Below are 24,596 nucleotides of genomic sequence, written 5' to 3'. Positions count from 1 at the left end.
TGGTCGTGGCTGTTAGCCTTCCTTACACTTGTCCTCTTGGTGGTTCCCAGAGGCCCACAGAACAGGCTACCCCACAGCCATCAGACTTTCCTCTCTGGGCAGGTAGCCCTAAGGTCTCTTACCTGCCCCTCCAGCACACAGTTGCCAGGCCTCAGCTGGTCTATCTGCCTTCTCTCTGCGGCCCTGGCCAGCCTGGCAGTGGATGGCATTTGAACCCAGGGGCTATTGGCCTCTGTCAGCATCCCCTGGAGGAGGTGTCCCCTGGGCAGGCTGGGTAGTCAGGGGAGGACCGCTCTGCACACAGCATTCCTCTTCCAAATGTGGGTCCTCCATCTGCCCCACCTACCCGTGCCCTGTTGTGTGGGCTGGGGTGCGACAGAATGCCCTCGCCCCTCAGGTCTCCACGGCGGAGGACAACGGGATCTTGCTGTACAATGGGGACAATGACCACATCGCAGTGGAGCTGTACCAGGGTCATGTGCGTGTCAGCTACGACCCGGGCAGCTACCCCAGCTCTGCCATCTACAGGTAAGGCTCCATCATGCCCCCCCACCCTCCCTCAGGGTCTCCTGGGCCAAGAGCAGGTGGTTATCGGGACCACCAGGACCTGGGCTGCCTGAGTGGGAAGGGCATTTGAACCATCTAGTGCGGCCCTAGCTTGAGGCTGAGGCCTGAGCAGTGGGCCCAGCCTTCCCTATCCCACCTCCTCCTCCTCACTGGGGGCTCCTTCGTGGGAAGGGAGAGATGGTAAGTTGGAACCCCTGCCCCAAACTGCTCAGCTTTCCCCAGGGTGTCCCGAGAAGGGAAGCAGGAGGGACCAGGCCCTAGGCCACAGGGTCTACACACCCTCCTCCCTTAGAGATGTTATTCCTTGGGAAACAGCTGCTGTACCAGTGGCCTTTCTGGGGAAGGGCCCAGGCAGAGATGGGCCGAACTGAAGCCCATTCCCTGCGGTGGGGGCACCCCATCTTCTTCCAGTGCTGAGACGATCAACGATGGGCAGTTCCATACTGTTGAGCTGGTCACCTTTGACCAGATGGTGAATCTCTCCATCGATGGAGGCAGTCCCATGACCATGGACAATTTTGGCAAACACTACACGCTAAACAGCGAGGCCCCCCTCTACGTGGGAGGTAAGGACCTGGCCCAAGGAGAGGCTGTGGCTGGCTCACATGATGGGGACCCAGGTGGGGCTTCTGTTGCTCTCTGGCCTAAGGCTTGCCAGGAGGGCTGGTGCCCAGGCCACTGGACTGTGGGGGTATCCCAAGCCACTGGTGGATTGTCCTTCCCAGCCTGGAGCCCAGGCTGACCAAGAATGATGGGTACCTGGGTTCAGTCTGAGGCCTGTCCTTGAGGGGACCCTGGACCTTTCCCAGCTGTCTTCCAAAGTGGGTACCTTTCCTCTTGGCTTTGGGCCAGGAGGGGCTTGTCAAGTGTTCAGGGTCCATTCCCAGTCTTGGAGCCCTCTGAGGCTCAGAGCTGCTGCAGGAGGCCCAGGCTCAGAGTCCATGCATCAGCTGAGGACCTCCCAGGTAGCTTTCTGTGCTTTGCAGGCAAACATTTCCAGGTCCAGACAAGTCAGGTTTCTGCAACAGTGGGGCTTTCTCAGTGCTGCAGAGGGCCCTGGCGAGACTTTGGGCAGCTGTGAAGGAGAGAACCCTGGGTTCTAATCCCAGCTCTGCGGTTTATTAGTCGTACAATTTCGGGCAAGTCACTGAGTACCAGATGGGGTTTAGCCTCTCCAACCTCAGAGGGTTGCTGTGATGACCACAAAAACAGGTGACAAAGCTCTAGGCTCTGGTTCTTTGTTGCTTTTGGAGTAAGGAGGTAAGAGCTGGTGTCCCACAGGGTAGGAAGGAGCCTTGGATGACGGCAGCCAGACCTTAGGCACCCAGGGCTTTCTTTGTCACCTGGCTACAGCTAGGCCTGGCACCCCCGGGCTCTGGTCACAGAGGGGGCAGCTTTTCTATTTCTTCCGGGAAAGGAGTCTGGACCCTCCAATGTGGCAAAGGACCTTGGCCCAGGGTTGCAGAGACAGAAGGGCCGATGGCGGGAGGGAACACTGTGCAGATGCCCAGTGGACCTCAGTGGTGAGTGCCAGGCACGGTCTGAGCCTGACTCGGCCCAGCTCTGCCCCCTCCTGCCCACCCCAGGGATGCCAGTGGATGTGAACTCAGCCGCCTTCCGCCTGTGGCAGATCCTCAACGGCACCAGCTTCCATGGTTGCATCCGAAACCTATACATCAACAACGAGCTGCAGGACTTCACCAAGACTCGGATGAAGCCGGGCGTGGTGCCAGGCTGTGAGCCCTGCCGAAAGCTCTACTGCCTCCATGGCATCTGCCAGCCCAGGGCCGCTCCGGGGCCCGTGTGCCATTGTGAGGCCGGCTGGGGGGGCCTGCACTGCGACCAACCAGCAGACGGCCCCTGCCATGGCCACAAGTGAGCCTGGGCTGGGTTCAGGGAGCCCTCACCCCCTGCCCCACCTACGGGTTCCCTTTCCTTCCCTTCCCTGCAAGCTCCTATCGCCAGGGTGAGGGCTGCTGAATGGACTATATTTTTAAACCCCCAGACTGGAACATGTGGCCCAACACAGGGTTTTATTTTTTTCTAATTTTCAGTTTGTATTACTAGGAAGGCATCCCTAGGGACACAGAATCACACTTTGCTCCCCTTTGCTCTTGGGCACAGAATAACATCCCATGACGCCAAGGCTGGGGTTGTGGGGTACCCTAGGACTGGACTGGCTCCAGCCTATTCTCACAGTACCTTTTCTCTGTCCCCTCTAGGTGTGTCCATGGAAAATGTGTGCCCCTCGACGCTCTTTCCTACAGCTGCCAGTGCCAGGATGGGTACTCAGGGGCTCTGTGCAACCAGGCTGGGGCACCTGCAGACCCCTGTGGGGGCCTAGAGTGCCTGCATGGCCACTGCCAGGCCTTGGCCACCAAGGGGGCGCATTGTGTGTGTGACCCTGGCTTTTCGGGCGAGCTGTGTGAGCAAGGTCAGGGGCCCCCCTCCTGACATGCCCTCTCCACAACTTGCAGTAGTGACTTGACTTTTCCTCCTCCCAACCTGGCAACCCCTCTGTGCCCCCTCCCCTCTCCTGCACCGCTATGGGGCTGTAGTACCTCTGGGCTTTGAGCCCCATCACCAGATAAATGGCGCAGCTTGCCCTGAAGCCCCCTTTACCTGGAGAAGTGCCCCTTCTGGCTGGGGTCTCTCCTTACAGAAGGGACTGCCCAGGGTAACAGCTCCTGCCCGAACCCCCACATCTTGGCCCCATTACCTTGTGCCCTGGGAGCAGCAGGAAGTCTGAGGGTTGGGAACTGGAACTCTTTCCCAGGCCCTCCCTGGCCCCTGTGACCAAGATGCTTCTGCAGGAATAGAGACTGCTGAGGCTGGCCAGAGGGAAGGGGAGAAGTCCAGAACTCAAGCACCTTCAGGGTCCCCAAGGCCCCCCTGCTCCTGGCACAAATTCCTTCTCTATTGTTCTTGCCTTCCCAGACTCCAGCCTCCAGCCTCCTCTTGCACGGAGCCCACTTACCTGGCAGCCCAATCTGTCCTGGAGGCTCCTGGCAGCTAGAAAGTTCTTCCTTCCTACTCACTGGACTGTGGGCCCAGGAAGAAGCCCGTGCATGTGCATGTCTGGTGGGGACGGAGGTGGAGTCTGAGTTCTAGAGGCCCTGGTGCTTGGAGCTGCCTCTCCTCCTCCTCCTCCTGCCTTGCCCCCTGGGCCAGCGCGGACCCCCGGGGTGTGCCCTGAGGCTTTCTCTTGGTGTCTGTCCTATCCAGAGTCCGAGTGCCGGGGCTCCCCTGTCCGGGACTTTCACCAGGTCCAGAGGGGCTATGCCATCTGCCAGACTACGCGCCCGCTGTCGTGGGTGGAGTGCCGGGGCTCATGTCCAGGTCAGGGCTGCTGCCAGGGCCTGCGGCTGAAGCGGAGGAAGTTCACCTTTGAGTGCAGCGACGGGACCTCTTTTGCGGAGGAGGTGGAGAAGCCCACCAAGTGTGGCTGTGGCGTCTGCGCCTAGCGCCTGGCTGGACGGGGAGGGGGCACGGCTGCAGCGGAGCTCAGTGGCCTGCAGCAGGGTTGGGGGTGCGGGCCGGCGGCGCGGCTCCTGCGGGCGGCGCCGACCTCCTGGAGCACCGGCGCTGGGGGCGGGGGCGGGGCCCGGTCTGCAGGCCGCCCTCTCCGGAAGTGCCTTGCACAAATAGGCGCTTAATAAATATTTGTTGAATGAATGTGTGCTTGAGGTCAGGCCAAGAAGTGCAGAATGGTGACACCTCCTGCTTGCCTACTACTTGGGTCTGAAAAAGGGACTGGCCCCTTCCCCAACCAGCTTTTCCCTCTCACCTGTGGCCAATGCTGGCCTCAGAAGCCCCTTGCCCCCTGCAGGTAACCTTGAAGGCTCCCCTGGGGCAGCCGGCCTGGCTCTCTGCTCTGCTTGCTGCTGCAGCATGTGCTAGCAGTAGGCCAGGCTGCAGAGGGGAAGGGCCCTCCTGCTGGCCAGGAAGGGACTGACCCTTGCCCCCTGGGCTGAGGAGAACTGCAGCTACTGCTCCATGGGTAATGAGGCTGGGGATGGGGTTGGGTCTTAGGACCAGAACTCTGAATCCTGAAGTTATGGGTTGACCATTGTAGCTTCAGGGATGGGGCTCTCAGGTGGAGGAAACGCCCACTGGGTCTGTTTGGGGTGGCGATCCCACCAGAGAAGATGGTGGGGAGGGGAGGGGGGAGGTTGGTTCTTGGTTCTAGCTGAATAACCACCACATCCAGACACTGACCACCAAAAGGGTATTGGTCTTGGGCTATCTCAGCCCCAAGATGCTGGCAAGCCACTGGCAGGGGGACAGGGTCAAGGGGGTTTGGGCTAGGCTGCTTAGCCAGGGAGGGGTCTCCTCCCATGGACACTGGGTTCAGATCCCCTCACAGTGTAGACCAGTAGGGAGCAGTGGTCCAGGCACCAGGAAACCTCTGCTGCCTCCGTCACCCTGGGCCAACTTCCTCCCCACGGGCCTCAGTCTCCTCAGCTATCAAATGGTGAGGTGGTTTGACTGAACATAGGTAGAAGCAATGTAGACCCTCCCACTGTGGCTCCAGAAGGGAGGCTGGAGGAGCTAGAAGATCCATTTTCATTAATCACATCAACAAATATTTACATGCCGAACGGCTGCTGGTACTGGGCTGCTCTCATGGACAGATACGAACTAATTGTAGAGCATCACAGGAGTAACCAACATGCTTGGGATGAGATGAGCCGAGGGCTCCAACCACAGACGCTGGCCCAGGCTAGAGCTGCTCACCCTAGGCATTTGCAAGGAAGAACTCTGTGTTGAGTCACTCACTGACTATGTGGCCACGTGACTACAAATCCTTCTTTTCCATGCAGAATGAAAACACAAAAAGCTTATCTTTGAGCATAAGTGGCAAACTGGCTAGAAGATAGGTCACACTCTCCTACCCAGATGTCTCCCCAAGAGAGTGTGCCCCCAGAGGACCCCAGTGGGCAAGGGGAGTGAGCATATCCCTTTCCTGGCCCCTTCCATCTACAACCAGAAGACAGGGTTGGGGGAGCAGCCTGTGGTGTGGCTGAGGTGGTCTTGTGCCCGTATCCTCAGCCACCATGGGCGGTGCGGGGAGGGAGCTCTGGACGCTGAGCAGTAGAGGGCTGGAGCCCCTTGCAACTGAGGAAGCCTGGCATGTTCCACTACACTGGGACTCCGGCCAGTGAGTTTGAGTCCTGGAAGCCCTGTAATGCGAAGGGGATCCTGCCCTGCCCAACTGCAGAGGTGTTTTCATGGCTGGATCTACTCTTCACCAGGGACCGGGCTCTACTATAGTTCTGAGCAAGGCTGCAGTGCCCCTCCCCTCCACGGACAGCAGCTGGGGCCTTGAGAGGCTTCTCCTAGGGCTGCACAGCCTCCCTCTGTGGGACCGTGGAGAGCAGCTCTAGCATGAGGCAGGTGCTGATCTATGGAGGAAAGCTCAAGCGTAGCTGGCTCACTCCTCGCACGGAACACAGGTGTTCTGGGACCACTGGCCCCGAGACATTTACCTTCCTTTGGCCATCACCGTTCCCCACTGCCCTGGAGTAGATGAGGCTCCCTGGGCTTGAGGGGCACCAACCGGCAGCAGCCTCTTCACCTGCAGATGGGTGACGGCTGCCAGGAGTCCTGCACTCCCAGTGCCGTGGGGTTGGGAGAGCAGAATACAGGGGTCTGTTCACAGGGAGTGTCCTGTGAGCTGGCCACAGCCCCCACCCACCCCTCCACAACACCCCACAACCCAGCCTGGCCCCACGCTCACTCGCTTTCAAGCTGGAAGACTGGGATCCACCGAGATCCACCCCGAGTGGGGGCAGCAAGGGGCTATGTGTCCCAGGATCAGCATTCCCTCAACCACCGACCTGAAAGTTGCTAAGGAGCTGGATCACCACTCATCTTGCCTGTTCACCCTGGGCCCAGAAGGCTCTGGCAAAGTCATCTCTGATAAGTCACCTCCATACCTTGTCACCCCTTCAGTAAGACCTTCGTTCACTTTGATGTCACCACTGGCTCTCTCCATTAAACACACACTGAAGAGACACAAGCAGGGCAAGTCCTGGGGTTGCTGCCATCACCACTGGCCACAGTAGCCCCGGCTCCCTGTGAAGGTGTCAGAAAAGGCCAGACTCGTCTCCTTTTTTGCCTATTAGCCTAACCACGAAAGTATCTCTTTATACAGAATACTTAACAGATTCTAATATATATTTGTATTTCATTTTGTTATAGTATTTTTATATGTTAAAGTCAACATCCGGTGTCTCGTTTTGCTTTTCAGATGTGGTGTGGTTGTGACATTTTGTTTAGGGGTTTCTGTAGTCTTGTCTGGATCACTCTTTTAGAGAGACTGGTTTAGAACAGGCCCGTGAGGGAGCCACACCTGTCCTTTCCCTAGAATTGTTCTAGAATGTGTTGGATATTGTCTTTTGTCTTCCATGTGAACATGACATTGATTCACTCAGGTTCTGCCTTGTCGATCTCTTTTTCTGCACCAAGGATGAGCCCGGGGCTGCTGACATACTGCTTCCCAGGGTTTGGGGGTTTCTGAGCTGCCCACACACACTGGCCACAATCCAGGGACGGCTCTCAGATGCAGCACATGTAGGACACCTGCCCTTGGAACTCTCTGGTCTTCCTGAAGTGGCAGAGGAGGTGGGTTCCTCCTGAAGGAGGAAGGGGAGGTCTAGGGGATGGCTTGGTCATCGCTCCCTGGGGATGTCAGGGCAGGCAGACCCTGGCATGGCACAGCACATGTGGAGATGTGGGGAGGCTGCTCAGCCTCATTTCCCTTCAAGTGTCTCAGTCACACCCAAATTTTGTGTTTGTGAACAGAGCCACATCCACATTTAAGCTGGCTCTGAAGGTTTCATTTAATCAGGGCAACAGATGAGAAAGCAACGTGGCTTTTCAAACTGTCCTGTAAGGTTAACCTATCACCATGAACCAGTGGTTCATAGGGATCAGCGGAGAAAGAAGGCAAACATACTTCTACAGTAGTTCTGCTATGATTTCAGACTGCAGAATTGCTCTTAGGAGTTTTGTAGGATGCATGACCTGAGCATCTAGGTAAGGCCCAGCCCTGGCAGTCAGGCTGGGCAAGGCCACTCCCACCAAGGGGACCCAGCTGGCCCTCTGATGCCACGACTACAGAATGATTTCCCACTAGATCATAATGATGGTTGCCCAAGTCATACCCTAACAGCACGTGGTCACCCTGAGAGTGGGCAGTGATGGTAACTGCAGTGCCTGCAAAGCAATTAGGGATTTGGGAGGAAAAGTAATGAACTGGGTATAGGAGAGAAAATGGGGTAAAACAGGGTTGTAAGCTCAAGTGTCTGGACAGTAGGTTACCTAAGTAAGTCAAGTGGGCACATGCCCTCCTGGCCCATAATTTGTATCACCACTTTTGATAAAGCAGCAGGTAAGAGACCTATTTCCCTACTATTAAAGAAAATAGGGACAAATGGTAGCTGACAAGGACTATGGTGACCTTAAAGGCACATTTTCCAATCTACTGAGTTCCAGCTGATTCTCACCATGCACCAACTTTATCAGATCCTCACTGTCACTTTTTAAAAGAGAAGCCAGAAACCAAATTTTATGTCAACACTCATAGTGTATGTGTATAATTTTTTAAACACTAGGCTAAATAAAACACATCTGTGAGCCACCAGTTTACAACCTCTGCGTTAAAGTGAAGTAGCAAATTCAACAGTTCAAAGGAAATCCCCAGCCAAGGAAATGGACATAGCAGGGCTTGGCTGGGGAGTGGAAGCAACAGAAAGAACGACCAGGCTTCCAACTAGAGTTGCCAAGTTCTCCTGAGATCGGTGCTAACGCATCTCTATCATCCTGATGCCTGTGCTCTCAAGAGTTAATTTTTGAGATGGCCCCTCACTCCAAGCCAGTCAGTCTGCACCTCTTAGATATATTCTAGTTATTCTACCAATAGGATCAATATGGGAGGAAAAGAAGTCTCTTTTAACAATGAAAAGTCCTCTAATGTGGAACAAGATGATTCTCCGAATCCAGATTAAGAGAGGTAGCCCGACTGTCAGCTGCAGGGTTATTTTTACTGGATATAGTTCTGCATGTCGATGGCCACCGTCATATAACTTACTAATGAAATCATGGCTGATTCCACAGGATTCACTGGCCCACTAGACGCTTACATAGACCCTTCTCAAGCAGAACTGAAAGAATACAGTGAAACAGTCACGAGGCTAGGAAATGTAAGAATTTCCTGCCAGCATTCTGCCAGGCCCCAAAACGGACTACAGAGAGCTGGGGCAGCCCTCCTTGGTGGCTGTGGACATCACCCCCGAATTTAACAGTGGCTTACCTGGTTCAGCTGCTCTCTGTCCCTCAGGATGAAGCACGGGCACCTTTCCAACTCCACGGTGGGAATTCCCAAGGATTCATCCACAGTGTTTTCTTTCCCCTGAAGTTAGGCGTACCTCACAAAATGGCCACAGAGCTACCAAACAATGTTCCTTTAAGTTCCAACACCATGGCTGAGGCAGAAGTATGAAGAAGTATTGCTTTTTGGTTCCTTCTGGCAACTTCTCAACTTTGCCAGAGGTTACAAGTAGAATACTGGGCTTCCATGCATTCTGTTCCCTCTCCAGTAACTACACAAACACACTTTAATATCAAAGAAGTTTAATACGCTGCAATAAAATAAGCGCCTAGAAAAAGCTCATGGAATAGATGTCAATGTTAGAGAAATCCCTCCCACACATCCTCTAGCTCCATACCCCATCCCTCAAAACCAAACAAGAAAATCTGAAACAACAAAGGAAATCCTTCCAAGCTTGGATTTCAGCGAGGGCCCCTTTACTAATAACAAGAACACAGTTTCCTACATGGCCTAATAGGAAAGTAAAACACAGAAGCACAAAAAGCCCACAGATTTCAATATTTAAGAGACTTGGTACATATTCAAAGTTAAAATAACTCCAACTTTTATAGCTATACATATTGTTTTAAAGCAACTTAATATATTTTTAAATTTCATATATACACTCTCAAAGGTTCTTCAGGTGAGGTATGTAAACATTGTCTAATGAAAATTTTTCAATGTTTCAAACCAACAAATTCACAGCATACATTGAATTTTCATCCATTAAAGACACAGTATTTTCCTACACTCACTAACATAATGGAAATCCAGGCCCAAGAGATACACGCCGATCATCCAGATTACCATTTGCAGAATTTCCCAATTCACTGCTTTTGGAAAGACCACCTTCACACAGGTTAGGAGCACACACTTGATACTGGGAAGGGGCTAGGCCCTCCGGAGACTCTCTCCTTGGGCATCTGGATCACTGGCTAAGACTCACAAGACAGCAAAAAGGAGCACATCTGAACAACTACAAGATTGACCTCGGCAATGACAACACTGGGAGGAACCAGAAAGACCTTAAAGGAACGGTAGAGATTCATCTTAGAGCTCCCTGGATCCACAGCCGGATCAGCAGCCCCTGCCCTAATCTCATTCTGAAGGGTCGTGGCCTAAAAAGAATAAAAATCCCACACGGCACCTGAGCTTCAGTTAAATTGCATGGGCCTCCTATGCCCCCTTGGCCCCTGAAAGGCATCAACTCTAGCCTAAAGTAGGACCCTGGGCTGTGCTTTTCATACAGGTTGGGGTTGAATTTCTTAGTATCATAATGCATATGGGAAAATAATGCCATGAGTTCACAAAGACGACCAGGGCCTGCACACAGGCACAGGCCAGTGACCTTGGAGGAGCTCAATTTTGAAAACTACTTGTTCCCTGAGGGTAAACAGCAGGCTTCTACTGAGATTAAGTGAGGCTAATAAGGGGATTATTTATTACAAAGTAATAACACTTGGGGAGCCTCAGGCCAGAGTTCTATTTTACTCCCACATAATCTACGATGCCCCTCCCCGCCCTCCCACCACCACAAGTAGTCACCTCCCCAATGACACAATATAGTCAGTCTCTTTCCTCTTGCTTGCTTTCAGGCTCAGCAATGGAAAGTTTTTTTCCTAACGCACCCACTTCAATCTAAAAAAACACTAGTGAAAAATTCCAAACACCATCATAAATACAAAAGAGAAGACATATTCCAAAAGCCTAAAAAACTACCTTATTCTATTCATGGTTATTTGGGTGTGGGGTATTTTTCATAAAGTTTAGGACGGTCACAGGAGAGGCTGCTAGAAAGCTGCTTAGAAAGCTGTGGAACTGGACACGCTGGGAGCCGTGGAAGAGGGACTGCCTGCCTCGCTCGGATCTAAAGGGTTGCACCGCAGACGTTTCAAACCCAGGCACAGAGGAGGATCACAGGAAACGGGCTTAGCTTTCAAAGGCAGGGTGGACAGACTCAAAGGGCTTTTAGCTGGCAATTTATGTTTATAGCCAAATGAGCTTTGCCTCAACTAGATTCTGGAAGCCCTACAAAATTCATGGAAAAAGGATCATTTTTCAATCTCCATGCCCAATTTTTGATGTGTCTGGTGCTGGCAGATTTCTCATCCATTGCTAGAGTTGTATGACATGAGGAAGCGTGCAGACAAACAGAAGCAAAAATTCAAGTACAGCCACCTCTCCGGCAAAGGCAAGAGGTCTTAGCAAGAGCTGTTCTACCCCCACCCTACCCTCTGAGACAAGGGCCAACGCAGAGCCCGGAACAAATGCTATTTCCTAGGATCTTATTGCTTATGCGCAGCACATCAGAAAGAACACCTGGAAATCTGCTCTGCAGATCTGGGAACTGACCAGTTTATCATACATACGTGTATATATATATAATATATAACATAACCAGATGAGAAGAGGGGGCAGTTAAAGCTTGGACTGATGTAGCATTACAGATCAAATGCCCCCAAACAGCTCTCAACCTGCTGGTTTCTGTTCTTTCTCCATGTGTGAACTGTGTTATGAAAGTAAGTCCACTGCTCAAAATATATCCTTCTACAATACTACAATGCAGACCAACACCACTCAGAACATGAATCTGTATACAGCACACGTAATAAATATTTTTAAAAAACTATTTACAACATTACTTCTTGTGAACATTAGATGAAAACAAAATCTATTTCCTCCTGCAAAGGTTAAAAAAGTGTTGACTGTCTAGTTCAGTGCTAAATTCCCTGGCACCTAGTTACCCATTCACATTTCATCTTAAAATCAGATTTGCTTACAAATAGTATCTTAGAAAAAAAAACATTCTCCAGCATTACTGTTCAAGTGTCCTCCTCATTTGTTAGAAAAGACAAAGGGAGGCCATAAGAAAATATGCAAATTATGGTTCAATTGGAGGACAAAACCCCCTGTGTGTCCAGGCCCAAGCGCTCTGTGGTCCTGGAGCCGCAGTTCTCAGTCCAGCCAGCTGGGTGGAACAAGAATCATGACTCAGACAGAGGTGCCCAGGAATGGGGCACAGGGAAGAGGAACATGATCATAAAGCCATCAGTTCCATTACATCTAGGGGTGCTCTGGATCGCAGACCAAGACTCCTGAGAAGTAAAGCTGCACACATCTGAGAACAGAAGGTCTCATTCTGTAACCATGGGTTACAGGTGGGACTGGCCCACCTCTGTACAGATGCTTGCTGAGATAGGGAAAAGGGGGAAGGGAGGAAGAGGAAGTGGAGGAGGAGGAGGAGGGGGAGGAGCTGAGGTGCCCTTGAGTACTGTCAAGGTGCAGAAGGAAACGCGCTTATCTCCCATGGTTAATGAGTGTGAACAGGTGTGTGTCTTTCACAAACATGAGAAAGACTACAATACACCTAATGCTTTCTTTAGGCAACCAGTGGTTTCTCCATATCCCACAGGTATGGGTTTGGATTTCCTTGGGGTTACAACTAAGGCTCATTTCGCTGCACAGGCGGTCGGACAGTCGGAAGGTATCAACTGTGTATGCAAAACGTGGGCTGCTTGAGGCAAGCCCTGATGTGATGCCTGGCACGGCCATACCAGTGCTGGGAGACCCACTTTGCTCTGGGACGGGATGACACTGGGGGGAAGCACTCAGGTTCCCAATCCACACTGCATATGCCCAAACAGAGTGAAGGTTTCAACGCCGCACCTCTGCCTTCGCTACGTTGTCTGAGGGTTTAGTGAATGAGCATGGCAATTGGGGAAGATGGGTGGCTAGAAAGAACACTTTTTTGGAAAGCCCTTTCGACAGTTAATTTTTTGTTGTTAAAATAAATACTTTCTATAGAAGCATTTGAACAGGAAAATATCACTATTTACACAGTGAAATGAATTCCACAGTGGTGTGAATAACTATGTATTATATAACATATTTGAAACCACAGTCAATAACACAGTCTCCTAGAACACTGGTGAAACTAATACCCTTAAGCTACAGTGGCTCTAAAACGAATCCCCATCTGTGGTATAAATATACAAAATTATGCAGATCTTGTTTGTAGAGCATCTTTCCCACAAACTACCTCCCAAATACTACAGCTTTAGCTGCAAGACAACACGAGGTGCAGATTACAGAAAACAAGTGGGCTGAAAAAGTTGATAAACTGAAGAGCATCTGGACCCAACGGCTAAATTCTAGAAGGAAAATAAAGAGTTACAGAGAAAGAGGCTTCTAGTATGACACGCCTGTGGTCAGTGACATGCTCGGGAGATGAGAGACCGTCCCCGAGAAGACACCTCCGGGAAGGGGGCTGGGTGGCCTGAGCAGAAGAGGGAAGAGGCGAGGCGTCCAGGATGGCTCGTCCAAACGAGATGAGCCAGGTCAGAGAGCTCCGAACCCCTTCGGTCTGCAGCTGCTGGTGTGCCAACAGGGTGCCATCAACACGCTGGTGTTTTTAAGAGAGCTGGGAATGGCTAGGCTGGATTCGAGGTTCAAACAGGCACGGGCCAGCCAGTTATATTCACAAGTAGTGACCAAAGCTGGGGGAGTGAGCTTGCAAAGATGCTGTACACAAAAAAGAAAAGGAGGGCTCTAGGGGGTAAAAGGAGCCCGCCTGTGCTGGCCGGGAGAGGCACTATCTCGGCTTTAGGTCCATTACTAAATCTGTTTGCCATAGAGGAAGACTTAAGAGACTTTGTACTTCTGGTTTTAACTACTTATCCTAATAGGTAAGGTCACGATTCAACAAATATTCCATCAATGAAGGGGGATATTTTCTTTTTCTTTACTGCACAAGCATTACTCAGAAATAACATGCAACGACAGCTGTGTCCCGAGATGAACTGGCAAGACACCCTCAAATCTAAAAGGACAGAAATGGTGCAAGGCTGGATTACAGGAAAGATGTTTGTGCCTAACTGTCTGCATAACTGACCTTGAATGACATACTACAAGGGTCAGTAAACCTTTTCTGTAAATAGCCAGGTGGTGGATATTTTATATTTTAGGCTGTGTCAGTGACATATGTCTCTGTTACTCTGGTTTCTCTTTAGATTGCATAAATCTTTCACCTGTTACTTTTTTTTTTATTAAATATAATCCTTTTTTTTTAAAAAAAAAAAAACAGGTAAAATGCATTCCTCCAACCTCTGGCATATTATAAAATGTTTTAAAAAAAACCTGTTTTTCGCTGCTGCTATTGCTGTCTTATGGGCCATCTGTACTTTCACGTACCTTGTCTACTGCTGAGCACCCTGTGTGACGTGGACTGGCCTCAGGCAGGGGAGCAAGCCTCTGTGCATCACTGTGCTTGCCAGGCGGACGTAGCTACACAGCTGCCCCTCTGAACACCGAAGCTAAGAATGTCTCCTGAGCACCGAGCGTACAGCACCGGCGCTCTGGGAAAGGGAAGGACAGACAGACAGGAGGTAACGGAAGGAACTGACCAGCGCAGGCTCAGTTCCAAGAGCAAAAGCATGAGCAAGCATACCCTCTGCAGAAGCGCCCCAGGTGGTCCTCTGGGTACCCCCAGCACAACACGGCAAAGCCCTAAGTCGGAAGCAGCATCAGAGAGCTCTGGGTTTCTGCCTGAGTATGATTTAATATCTTTAAAGGAAAGAGGTCAGACCTTCAAGTCTTCCAACCCATCCACTGTAGAACAAGCAGCTTGTTCTGACATTTCAAGGGATGAACTTTACTGAAGGTTGCCTCAAAAGGCTTTTCACAATTCTGCTTATTTTAAATACAATAATCTTTTTATTTTCATTTTTTTTCCCTGAAAAAGGATTTGGGAGGGAAGAATGCTTACTGCTGGGATGTGAGGACTGCCTTGCCAATGTGAGATACCTAGACATGATTTCATACTTGTAGGAAAAATTTGCAGTATTTCAGTGGACATCAAGCCATAAGAAGACAAAAATTAATAGCTGAGAAGTCAAAATAATAATTATCTGTTTCAAAATAATTGAAACAATCACTGTTCCGGGGCCACTGACAGAAATTTTTTCACTGACATGATATTCAACTTCATTTGTAGAACAGTACAGAAGCTTATTCTTGAGTTGTGCGAGAGAGGGAGGACCAACAGCTTGGAGGTTGACTGGATTTGATCAAAAGATACAATCTACAACTTCTCAGTTACACTCAGGTTCTAATATGCTCCAATTTTCTATTCTTTTCTAAAAGCATGTTCAAAGCAAGCCCCTATTTTTTATTTGTTGGCTTGCCTTTAATAAAGTTATTTTGAAAGGAGAGTATGTGACTGAAAAAATATCAGTACTGATACATTTTTATTTTCCTAGAAGCTGGCCAAAAACATTGCATAATAAATACTTTGGGTTAGTGACTGGACTTTGTTTTTCTTCTGTGAAAAGGCTTTTTCTGTACCTAAACATGTGGCTCAGAAAACTGAACCTCCAACTGAAGTATTCTCAACTAATTTTGAAAACAAAAACAAACCTTGGCTTGCCTCAGTAACACACAAGATGTGAAGCCAGAGTCAGGTCTGAGATAAGGACAGAGGGAAATGAGAGGCCAGGGCTGCACTGAGAACGCCGAAGCCCTCCTCGCCTGTGGGGCCTGACCCTAGAGACTACCGGCGGCCTCACTGCGGCCAGTGACAGGTGGCTCGAAGAAGGAAGGTGTGAGGCTACGGTGGCTCAAGGGTCAGGAGGCCGGGTTCAGTGTGCACTAACAAGAGGTCGTGTCTCCTGTAGCTAGGAGACACCAAGAAATGTAAAAGGAAGAACAAAACTGAGGGAAGGGGAGGAGGAAAAAGAAGAAAAGAAAAGAAGAGGACAGAGAGGGGGGCAGGCAAAAGAAAGGAGAAGATAAATCAGGCAAGATTTGTTCCTGAAAAAGGATGGTTTTCTTAGACAAGGAGGGTCAGCACACTTTTTCTGAAAGGTCCAGACAGTAAATCTTTCCGGCTTTGCAGGCCATATAGTCTCTGTTGTAGATACTCCACTCTGCTGGAAAGTAGCCACGGAAAGTATGTAAACAAATGGGCATGGCTATGTTCCAATAAACTTCTATTTACAAAAGAGCGACCAGCCCATATTCTGCAGACCCTTGGGAGAGCGTCTGTAAAAAAGATAGCTCGCGTGGGCTGACAGGAAACCCAACAGGAACCGGGGGGGCTCCTGGGCCCAGCACCTCGGGAAACTCCAATATGGTCCCAGGCGCGGTAACAAGCCACCAGACTCGCTGATGGTGACATCTGCATTGTGTCGCATGCTGTCCTTTCCTCCTTAGCTCTTAGGTCCTTCAATCAGCAAGACGCCGCCCAGAGAGGAAAGTGACAACTGTAGCCCTCACTACAGAATCCACCACAAGGCAGGAAAGAGACCGAACTTCAGTTCAAAGCAACTGTCTTGAAGTGATGTGTTTCACTGATGTCCTATCTGAACAGTGAGAAATGCACAGAGGAGCCCATCAGGAGCACCGCGTCTGTGAAGGGACTGTGACCTGCACCTCTCCTATCCATATCACTGCAAGAGCGAAACCCACAGCCCAAGATTATTGTTTTTAGATAAGGCTTGTGTAGAAATCTTTACTGAAATACAGATGCAACAGAATTGGCCTACCTACGGGACCCAAGGGACTAGCAACTGCAGATTAACAGACACTAGTGACATTCCTGTGCAGGATGCCTTACGAGCAGAAGAAAGGTGCACTGCCTCCCTGCTGTGCTGCAGATTGCCAGGGGTCTGAGGGGCTGCTGTGGGTGAGGCTCTGGGCCCTGACTAGGGAGGGTCTCCACGTTGTCCTCCCAAACCCAGGGAGCCTTAGGGGCTAGGAAGTGGGACTAGAAGACGGGTCTCCCGAAAAGGGCCCAGCTCTGGGGAGCTAAGGTAGAGCTTCAGTGATTGCTCCCCAGGGCCCCTGCAGCTCTCCCAGAAGCTCAGAGGTAATACCAGAGTTCTCTGGTCAGCAATTTCATCTCCATTGCTGGGACAGTCACTGTGCTGAGTAGGCCCAGGAGCAGAATTCTTTTGTGATTTGGAATCTGGAATGTGGGATCCACTGCCTTTGAATCTGGTGGCCAGTCATACTGTGAAGACGGCTATAAAAAGGAGGTCTTTGCAAGACAGGGAAAACAAGGGGAAACTTGAGTCAGTTGCAGGTCTGGCTTGGAGGTGTCTAGGAGACAGTTTTGCCAGCATCGGCTGTAAGTGTAAAAGGGCGTTCCAGAGCCAGCCCTCAAGTTCATTTTTTTTTCCTTTCTTCTATTAGCAAAATTAACTGAATCAGCAAAAATGAGATTCAACAAATATAAAAATACTTCTAAACTTTTAAGTGTTCTAATTATGTAGAATCCCAGTCTATTTAAGTGTTGTTACTACTATAAAATGTAAGTTGATTTTAAAGATGATCCACAGCAGTGTATTAAAAAAAAAAAATGCATACACATTGATACCTTTTCTCAAATGCTGCCTAAAATGGGAGAAAAGGCTATTATCTTGAAGTAAGTTTTTTAAAATGAAAAAGAACTTAGAAAAGTAATGGAATGAGTTAATAAGCCTGGAACTGGAAGGGCTGCACCCGCTCACTGCCTCGCACCTCTCCCTAACCTAATCCAAGCACCACTACAAGGTAGTCTGCATGCAGCTAAGGGGGGGCACCTGCAACATATGTACCGGAGTCCGCACACGTGACCTCGGCAACCCTCAGCTGTTTAAGTCACCACAAAAACAGTATCCAGTGACGACTATGTGAAAATATTTTTTAAAAACTTTAAAACCACTTTTCAAAGATTAACCGAACCTACGGAAAACATACTAATGCTTCTGTGCAACTTAATGCTGAGAAAGGGCTGTCCAACATACACACTCAGCAGTTTCATTAATATAGGTAGCTCTTGAATGGCCAAAGTCGAAGATATTAAAATGAAAAAAAGAGACTCATGGGATAGAGGAGACGTAGGGGGGAAAAATCAAGGCTTCATTGAAGATAGTCTATGAAATTCAATACAATTCCCAATTTCCCATGAATCAAACATTTCTCTCCAGTCCTATCCAGTCAGCAGAAGTTCTCACTATATACAGCAAATCTTTAACAGAATGGGTAGAAGGCCTGTTTTATCATGATCTGACCGAACTATGCATGAAAAAAGTCCATCTGGGTTTACCTAAATCTGAACAATCTAAATGGAGTTTTTTTAGTAAAAAGGACAGAGTAGCACCTGTCCAGATAAGCCTGCTTCTGTGACGGAGCACAGCAGAGAGGCTGGCTGAAGCTCTAACAGCCAAGCCTTTTCTGTAGAGTGGCCCAGGGGAGATGCTGAGTACACTCTGTGTTGTAATGGAGCAATGTCACAGGCACCAAGGTAAAACCAGTGCAACCACCTCAGGTGTCACTCAGGAAAGGCAAACAACGTTAGTTACAAACACTGCAGCTCTCACTTTCGAGCCAAGGACTGGAGCCTGATGTGACAGCGGCAGGAGTGACACTACAGGCATTAACTACCAGGATGGTGCTGATCACTCAGAATGCAAACACCCACGCTACACGCACCTCCCCACTGGGACCCGACAACTGAACACCAGCTGGAGATGGGAGGAGGGGTGTGGGCCCGCTAGGAGATGCCGGAGCTGCCGCCTCCCACTGCAAGGTCGCTCTGCCCTTTACATAACTCTGTGCTGTTTAGACCTTTCTGAGTCTGGTGCCAAACTGGCTTTGCGGATACTCCTAGAGACCCTGGGCCACATTTAAACCATCTGGCCTGTGCTAATTACCCAGCTCATGAACACCTTAGCAAACTGTATGGGGAAGAAAGAATTTTACTGTAGAACTGCGGCTGGGAGACATCGGTGGCTAATAACCACAGGCAAATGCACCCAAATGCACATGCACACACAAACTCTGAAACTTTTTTAGTACTGAAAATAACAACTTGGCTTTCTTTGAATATGGAAGTATTCAGGGTAAGAAAGAATATTACAATAGTCACTCTCATCCCAATTGTCAAGTTATAGTTACAAGATGGAAAAAAAAAAAATCCTACATTTCTCCCCTCAAAGTCAGGTGAAAACCTTGTTAGAGTGCTAGCAAGCTTGCAAGGCCAAAAATGAAAAGGATGGTAAGAATCAGTAATGCAAATCACCTGGGGGGTGTAAATAAATTTTAGAGGTCATAACCCAATATTAACACCTTGTGACACATCTTTTGTCCCATGGGCACGTAATTTAGAATACATTTTTTAAATGACAGAAGGCCAAAAGTGAGAGGAGTGACCAATAATGAATACGATTTTTTAAAAAGGGGTAACAGAAATATTCATCTTTCATAATAATTATAAATTCCCTCTGCAATCTCCACATACCATAAAAATGATTTGGTTTAGCTTTCGAATATCATTTAAACAAACAAGACAGAGAGGGAAGTTCACTGCTCGGGTTTGCAAAGAGGAGCATCTGTTCAGGTACGGACACTGCAGGATGGCTGCTGAAAAGCTACTTTTATGTGCATGATGGTGGTCTTCTCGGCTACAGTACAAGTGCTTGTGCATCAAGTATAAAATACAAGCCTTTAATCACATAGATCAGCTTTTTAGCTTTTGTAAATTTAAAAACAAAAAGGATAAATAAGGCACTGTACTTTTAAAAACTAAAACTGCTTGGTTCCAAGTTTAAAACCCAAGGAACAACCAGAATATAATATATAACTTCCCTTACTCAGCCTCAGAGAAAGACTGCAAGTTCCCTTCTCCATCTGAGATGCATTTTCTGACATCTTCAATGGTGGTGTTCTCCGTTAACTGCAGATCTGAAAGGCTGGCTGAGCTTATAAAAGCAGACTTAGTTAATGCAAAGTGAAGGGTTACTTTCTGTAGGACAGTTTAGCTTGTGGCTGCCAGCCTTCCGATCACTTCGCATCCAGCCGTCTCCGTTTGCCGTGACAAGAGTCCAGCTTTGCCTTCAGCTTTCGCTTTCTCTGGGCCGCACTGCTCTCTGGGGTTTTCGTCAAGGGTCTGGCCCGGGTCTTTCCACTGCTCTGCTTCCTGTTGGTGGCTTTTTGTGGCCTTGAAGAGGATTCACCTGCCCCCTTTTGCTTTGCAGGTTTCATCCCTGTCTCCGGGGCAGCGGGCTGTGTGGGTCTTTTGTTTGTATTCTCTTTTTCCCTCCTGGACGGAGGGCAGCTTTTCCCAGGAGACTTCTTAGCGGTCTTCAGCTTATTCTCTTTCAAGGATGTCTTTTTGGGCAGCTGGCTGATTCGGTCCCTCGCAGCTGGCTTCTTGGCCGCAGGGGTTCTGGTGGATCCATCGGCATGCTTGTCTTTGCTGGCTTTCACCACAGGGGACCTTCCTGTGTCCTTCCTGTCCTGAGTGCTGCCGCTTTCTGTCCTCTTGCGTTTATTCTGCACTTCTGCTTTCGGCAAGATTTCAGACATTTGCTTCCCTTTCCTTCCCTTCATTCCGTCAGTACTCTTGGGCTTAATAGGAAACCCATCTGCATCCACTTGCAGGGCAAGCTTGGGGGACATCAGCGGGTTGATGCATACACTCTTACAACTCTGTTTACTTTCCACAGCCTGCCCCAACGGGCTTTCCATTTTCTCATTCTTGATCAAACATTGCTGGGCTCTGAGCTTTCCTCGAATATTGGAATATTTTCTAAGGATCCGGGTACTGGCTGGGGTAGGTGAGTTTGTGGGAGGATGGCTATTTCGACCTTCTTTGACTTCCTCTACGCTGTCTTCAGAATTGGGGCTGAGGCTGATATCACTGCCATCCTCTGGCTCCACCTGGTCAGGATTCTCTCGAAATTTGGCCCAGAGCTTCTGTGTTTTCCAATTGTTCCTAGCAGGAGTAGCTCCAGGAAATTTCTTCAAGTGTTTTTTCAAGCGTTCAGCCTGTAGTGAACTGGGGTACAGGCTGGAAGGAGAGTACTTCTGAAGAGGATGCTTGACAGGGGGGATGTCTCCCGGAAGACGAGTATTGAGCTTCTTCACAATCACCAGAGACCGGGTTTCAGTTGTCTCTAAGAACCATTTGCAAACATTAGATAATTTAAAGTTTGTCATAAACAGCATCTGAACAGGAGAAAACTTTTGAACCTCCAATGAACCCCTACATTTCCGTGACCTTTTCTTGCTTTTCCAAATCTCCTTCAGTTTATCTGACTTGTTCCTTGATCTTGGTGTTGGCTGGGCTTCTTTCTCCAGCTGGATCCAGCCTTTCTGAACTCTCATGTACTGTGCATTGAAGTTGGCAATAAGCTCTTGGTTCTCCTCCTCTGCACACCATTCCACAAACTTTGGCTGGTCATCTACCACCGTGTCCACATCATCCTCGTCTACACGATCTCCACTCTCCGAAGCTTCATTTTCCTTTGGCATTGGGTTTCCTTGAGCTGCTTCCTTTTCTGAAGTCATTTTTGTAGTATCTGAGGAGTCCAGAGAATGAGCGTGTCTTAGGTTGTAGGTTGAAGAGGTCAGTCTTGTAAGCCTCGGTACCCATTTTGGGGGCCCAGCGGCATCACCACTTCCACTACTTGACAACCCAAGTGCACTGGACGGCAGGTCACTATCGTCATCTTTACGCTGGGCGTTTGCAGTGCCGACCTCATTCGCAACTGCCTCTGCATCTTGTGCAGGAACTGGGTCTGGCTTCTCTTTTGATTGTTCTGGGAAAGTACAAGGAATACTTTCTGAGGGGTCATGAGCATTTTTCTCTCCTAACTTAGACTGAACATAGATTTCCAGTCTCTCTCCAGGCAGGGGCTGGCCAACTGTGGTTATGGGATCACTGCTGGGGAAAATATCTCCTTCTTCCCCCTTGACTTCTTTCGCCAGCATGTTTTTATAAGTCTGCCTGGTGATGATCCCACCTCCTTCGCCCTCCTGCTCAGCATCTTTCTCAGAGGGATTTTCCTTGACACCTGGGTTTTCAGGGTCCTCCAGACCTTTTGTATGGAAACCGTCAGCCAGAAGGCCCTCTGATGCTGTCTCGACAGAGTACCCTTCTTTTTTAGAACGTTTCATACCAGGATTTTTAGAAATCTTGATCTCAGGACAAGCAGAGGAAGAATCTGAACTTTGACTTCTTAGGCACCTATCGGCAGAGGAGGGATCTGAAAGCTGACTCCTCAGGCACCTGTCAGAGGCCTCAGGGAGTTTTTTACCTTTTTTCTTCTTGTCCACATTCTCTTCAGGGGAGTCAATGTTTTGATCACACATATCTTTTTCTGAAGACTGTTTTACATCACCCCTCTGTCCCTCTGATTTTCCTGTACCACCTGCTGCCTCACTGTCCTCAATTTTGCTGGGGTTTTCATTAGTAAAAGTGCTGCTTTCCTTCAAGAGTGGGTCAGTATCTAGCTCCTGAGTGTCTTCAGTCTCGGCCTCGGTACTGATGCTTTGGCTGTCTTCAGCTTTTCCCAGGCTCTGGGGAGGCTCCAAGCCCACTGGGGGACTCTGACTTTCTGAGCACAGAGGACCTTCCTCTCTACTGACTGTTTCAGGAGAAGAATGAGGCCTAGAAACAACATCTTCACTGCCTCCCTCAGAAATGCTCTCAGTAGAGGAAATCAGGTGACAGTCTTGGGTGACAGTCCCCTCCTTGATATCCAGCAGTTCGACTGGTTGTTGGTCTCGTTCAGGGGAAGCCATCCCACTTGCTGTGGGAGTTGAGACCATGGAGCTGCCTTCTGGCATGTCCTCTTCGGGAAGGTGAGCAGGGAGACGCGACACCAGGCTGGAGGCTGTTGTTTCCTCTGACCTAGGAGAGCTGCTCGGATTTGGTTTATTTGTTGTGGGGCAAACCTCAGGCTCTTGAGATTCCTTTTCAGAGGAAGCTTCTCTTTCTCCTTCCTTGAGGGAGGTTATTTCTTTACTAGGTTCCTCATGGTCGTCCTCTCTGGGATGCTGCATATCCAGTGCAGGTCCAGGGGCTGAACGTGGAAGGGTCTGCCTGGGAGTGACCGCTCCCTCTGGTTCCACTGGTGAACAGCTCGCCTTTTCTTGGGGGTGCAAATTTCTGGCCAGTGTGCGAACAGTTGGCAGCTCACAACAATCACCATTGAAGAAGTATCCTCGAGTACTCTTCCTGGCTGTTTTTCGAGAAGATAATATTGATCTCTGATTCTCCAAGTGGCATTCTGTTATTGGCTGACTGATATAAACGACATCACACTGGTTATCGTAATCGTTTATCCTCAACCCTGATGCCCTTTTACTTTTCCGAGCTGTCTTAATGGAGGCTGATATCATCTTGGTTCGCGAATGTCCATTAGATGCTTTGTGTATGGCTGGCATGGGGCTGGGGGCTAACCAACCATCTTTGGAATGATCAAACTGACCCTTATCACTGGGATGTAAATGATAACTCACCTTATTTCTTCCTAGTGAGTGAAGATGGTTCTCTTGCTTTGGCCTTGATTCTTGTTCACTGGACTCTGACTCTTGGCGTAAAGGTGTATTTGAGCTACACAGTAAAGCATTCTCTTTGTCAGCAGTTCTAGGTGAATTCCCAGTAAACCCTGAGTCCCAAGCCTCTTCTGATAAAGCTTTGAATGAATTTCTTTGAGAAACAATACAGGTGTTGCTCTCCTCACTATTCTCAGCTGCCACTTTCACTGCAATCAGACTTTCTACTAAAGCTGAGCTCTGCATATGGTCTTTCCCCTCCTCATACATTTTCACATCTGTGTCTTGCTCCGGTCCAGTGGTTTGCCCCTCCAAGCTCTTAGCGATGTGGTGGAAGCTTAATGAGGAAGAATTCGGTGTGGTGAGGTATCCCAGACTGCAACTATCCGCTGAACTACCAGAATTAGGTTTAGTGGTTGGAAGTTCAGAGGAATCTTTCTGGATAATAGTCAAGGCATTCTCTCTTCCATCTACAGAGTTTGTCTCAGGAGGAGGCTCCTTCAGGGCCTGTTCTGTCAAGTGTGGAGGGCTGTGTGAGCCTGATGAGTCTACAAACAAATCTACAGAAGTAGGAGACATCATATTGAGACATGCAGCATCCTTTTCCTTATGTCTGGTGCCTAGCTGGGCACAGCCAGCATTGCAAGTGGATGCATCCATTGCTCCAGAATCAGGTCGCAGGTCCTCGGTGCCCGGTTGGGATTCAGTGTACAGATCGTTCAGGACACGGATGAACTGCTTCTGATGATGAGTGCACAGTTTGACCATAAACTTCTCCAGTGGGGACTTCGACTGATTGTTAGAATCTACTGCTATAGCCTCTGTTGAATTCTCACTAGACAGACAAAGAGAAAGGAGAAATTAGTATGGTCATTTTCCAAGGAACATTTTTACATTATGAAATTCACCAGATGTTACTCATGCTGTAAAGAGAATGAACAGACACTGTAAAACTGCTTCTAAGTGCCCTGTATAAATTTGATTTAATAAATAAGGAGTATTTACCTATTAAAATATAAGACCAGCCCTGAAATGTTCTCAAATTTTAGTAGCATCCTTCATACTTTTTAAGTGATCAATTCACAATAATTTTTATCTTATAGAGAAGAAATATCACTGAAAATAATTTTTCAGAAAATAAAATTTTGGCCACATTATTAACTCCAGTCAATCAACATACACTTTCGTTTTAGGCCTGGGTATTCCTGTTAGTAAACAGTCATTGATTTATAAGTCCACAACACTGATAAAAATTCAGACGCACTACATTACAAATTTTGGACTTAGAGAAATTACAGTTTTAACATGGTTTCTCAGCATGACTAATTGGCTG

The 24,596-nt window shown here is 48.9% G+C and overlaps 2 protein-coding genes across 9 annotated transcripts in view; one reads left to right on the top strand and one right to left on the bottom strand.

Annotated features, from left to right (window-relative positions):
- SLIT1 (slit guidance ligand 1) overlaps positions 1–10,430 on the top strand; it is a 172,215-nt gene extending 161,785 nt beyond the window's left edge. For 3 of the 4 annotated variants that reach the window (XM_032432367.1, XM_032432368.1, XM_032432370.1), the window contains exons 33-37: positions 398–528; positions 979–1,133; positions 2,154–2,442; positions 2,790–3,001; positions 3,793–4,031. In XM_032432367.1, the coding sequence (XP_032288258.1) occupies positions 398–528; positions 979–1,133; positions 2,154–2,442; positions 2,790–3,001; positions 3,793–4,031 (1,026 nt within the window). Of the gene's footprint in view, positions 1–397; positions 529–978; positions 1,134–2,153; positions 2,443–2,789; positions 3,002–3,792 lie in introns of all 4 variants that reach the window. The other variant, XM_032432366.1, reaches the window with a different exon arrangement.
- Positions 10,431–10,433: 3 nt separating this feature from the next.
- The window catches only part of LCOR (ligand dependent nuclear receptor corepressor), a 142,399-nt gene continuing 128,236 nt past the window's right edge, over positions 10,434–24,596 (bottom strand). For 4 of the 5 annotated variants that reach the window (XM_032432371.1, XM_032432372.1, XM_032432373.1 and 1 more), the window contains one exon: positions 10,440–24,098. In XM_032432371.1, coding sequence (XP_032288262.1) covers positions 19,763–24,098 — 4,336 coding nt within the window. In that variant the 3' untranslated portion in view covers positions 10,440–19,762. Of the gene's footprint in view, positions 24,099–24,596 lie in introns of all 5 variants that reach the window. The other variant, XM_032432376.1, reaches the window with a different exon arrangement.

Source organism: Phoca vitulina, unplaced genomic scaffold (genome assembly GCF_004348235.1).
Source record: "Phoca vitulina isolate PV1807 unplaced genomic scaffold, GSC_HSeal_1.0 scaffold48, whole genome shotgun sequence".
NCBI classification, from domain to species: domain Eukaryota; kingdom Metazoa; phylum Chordata; class Mammalia; order Carnivora; family Phocidae; genus Phoca; species Phoca vitulina.
The sequence above is the reverse complement of the archived record's forward strand: the minus strand, read 5'-3'. Positions and strand labels throughout refer to the sequence as shown.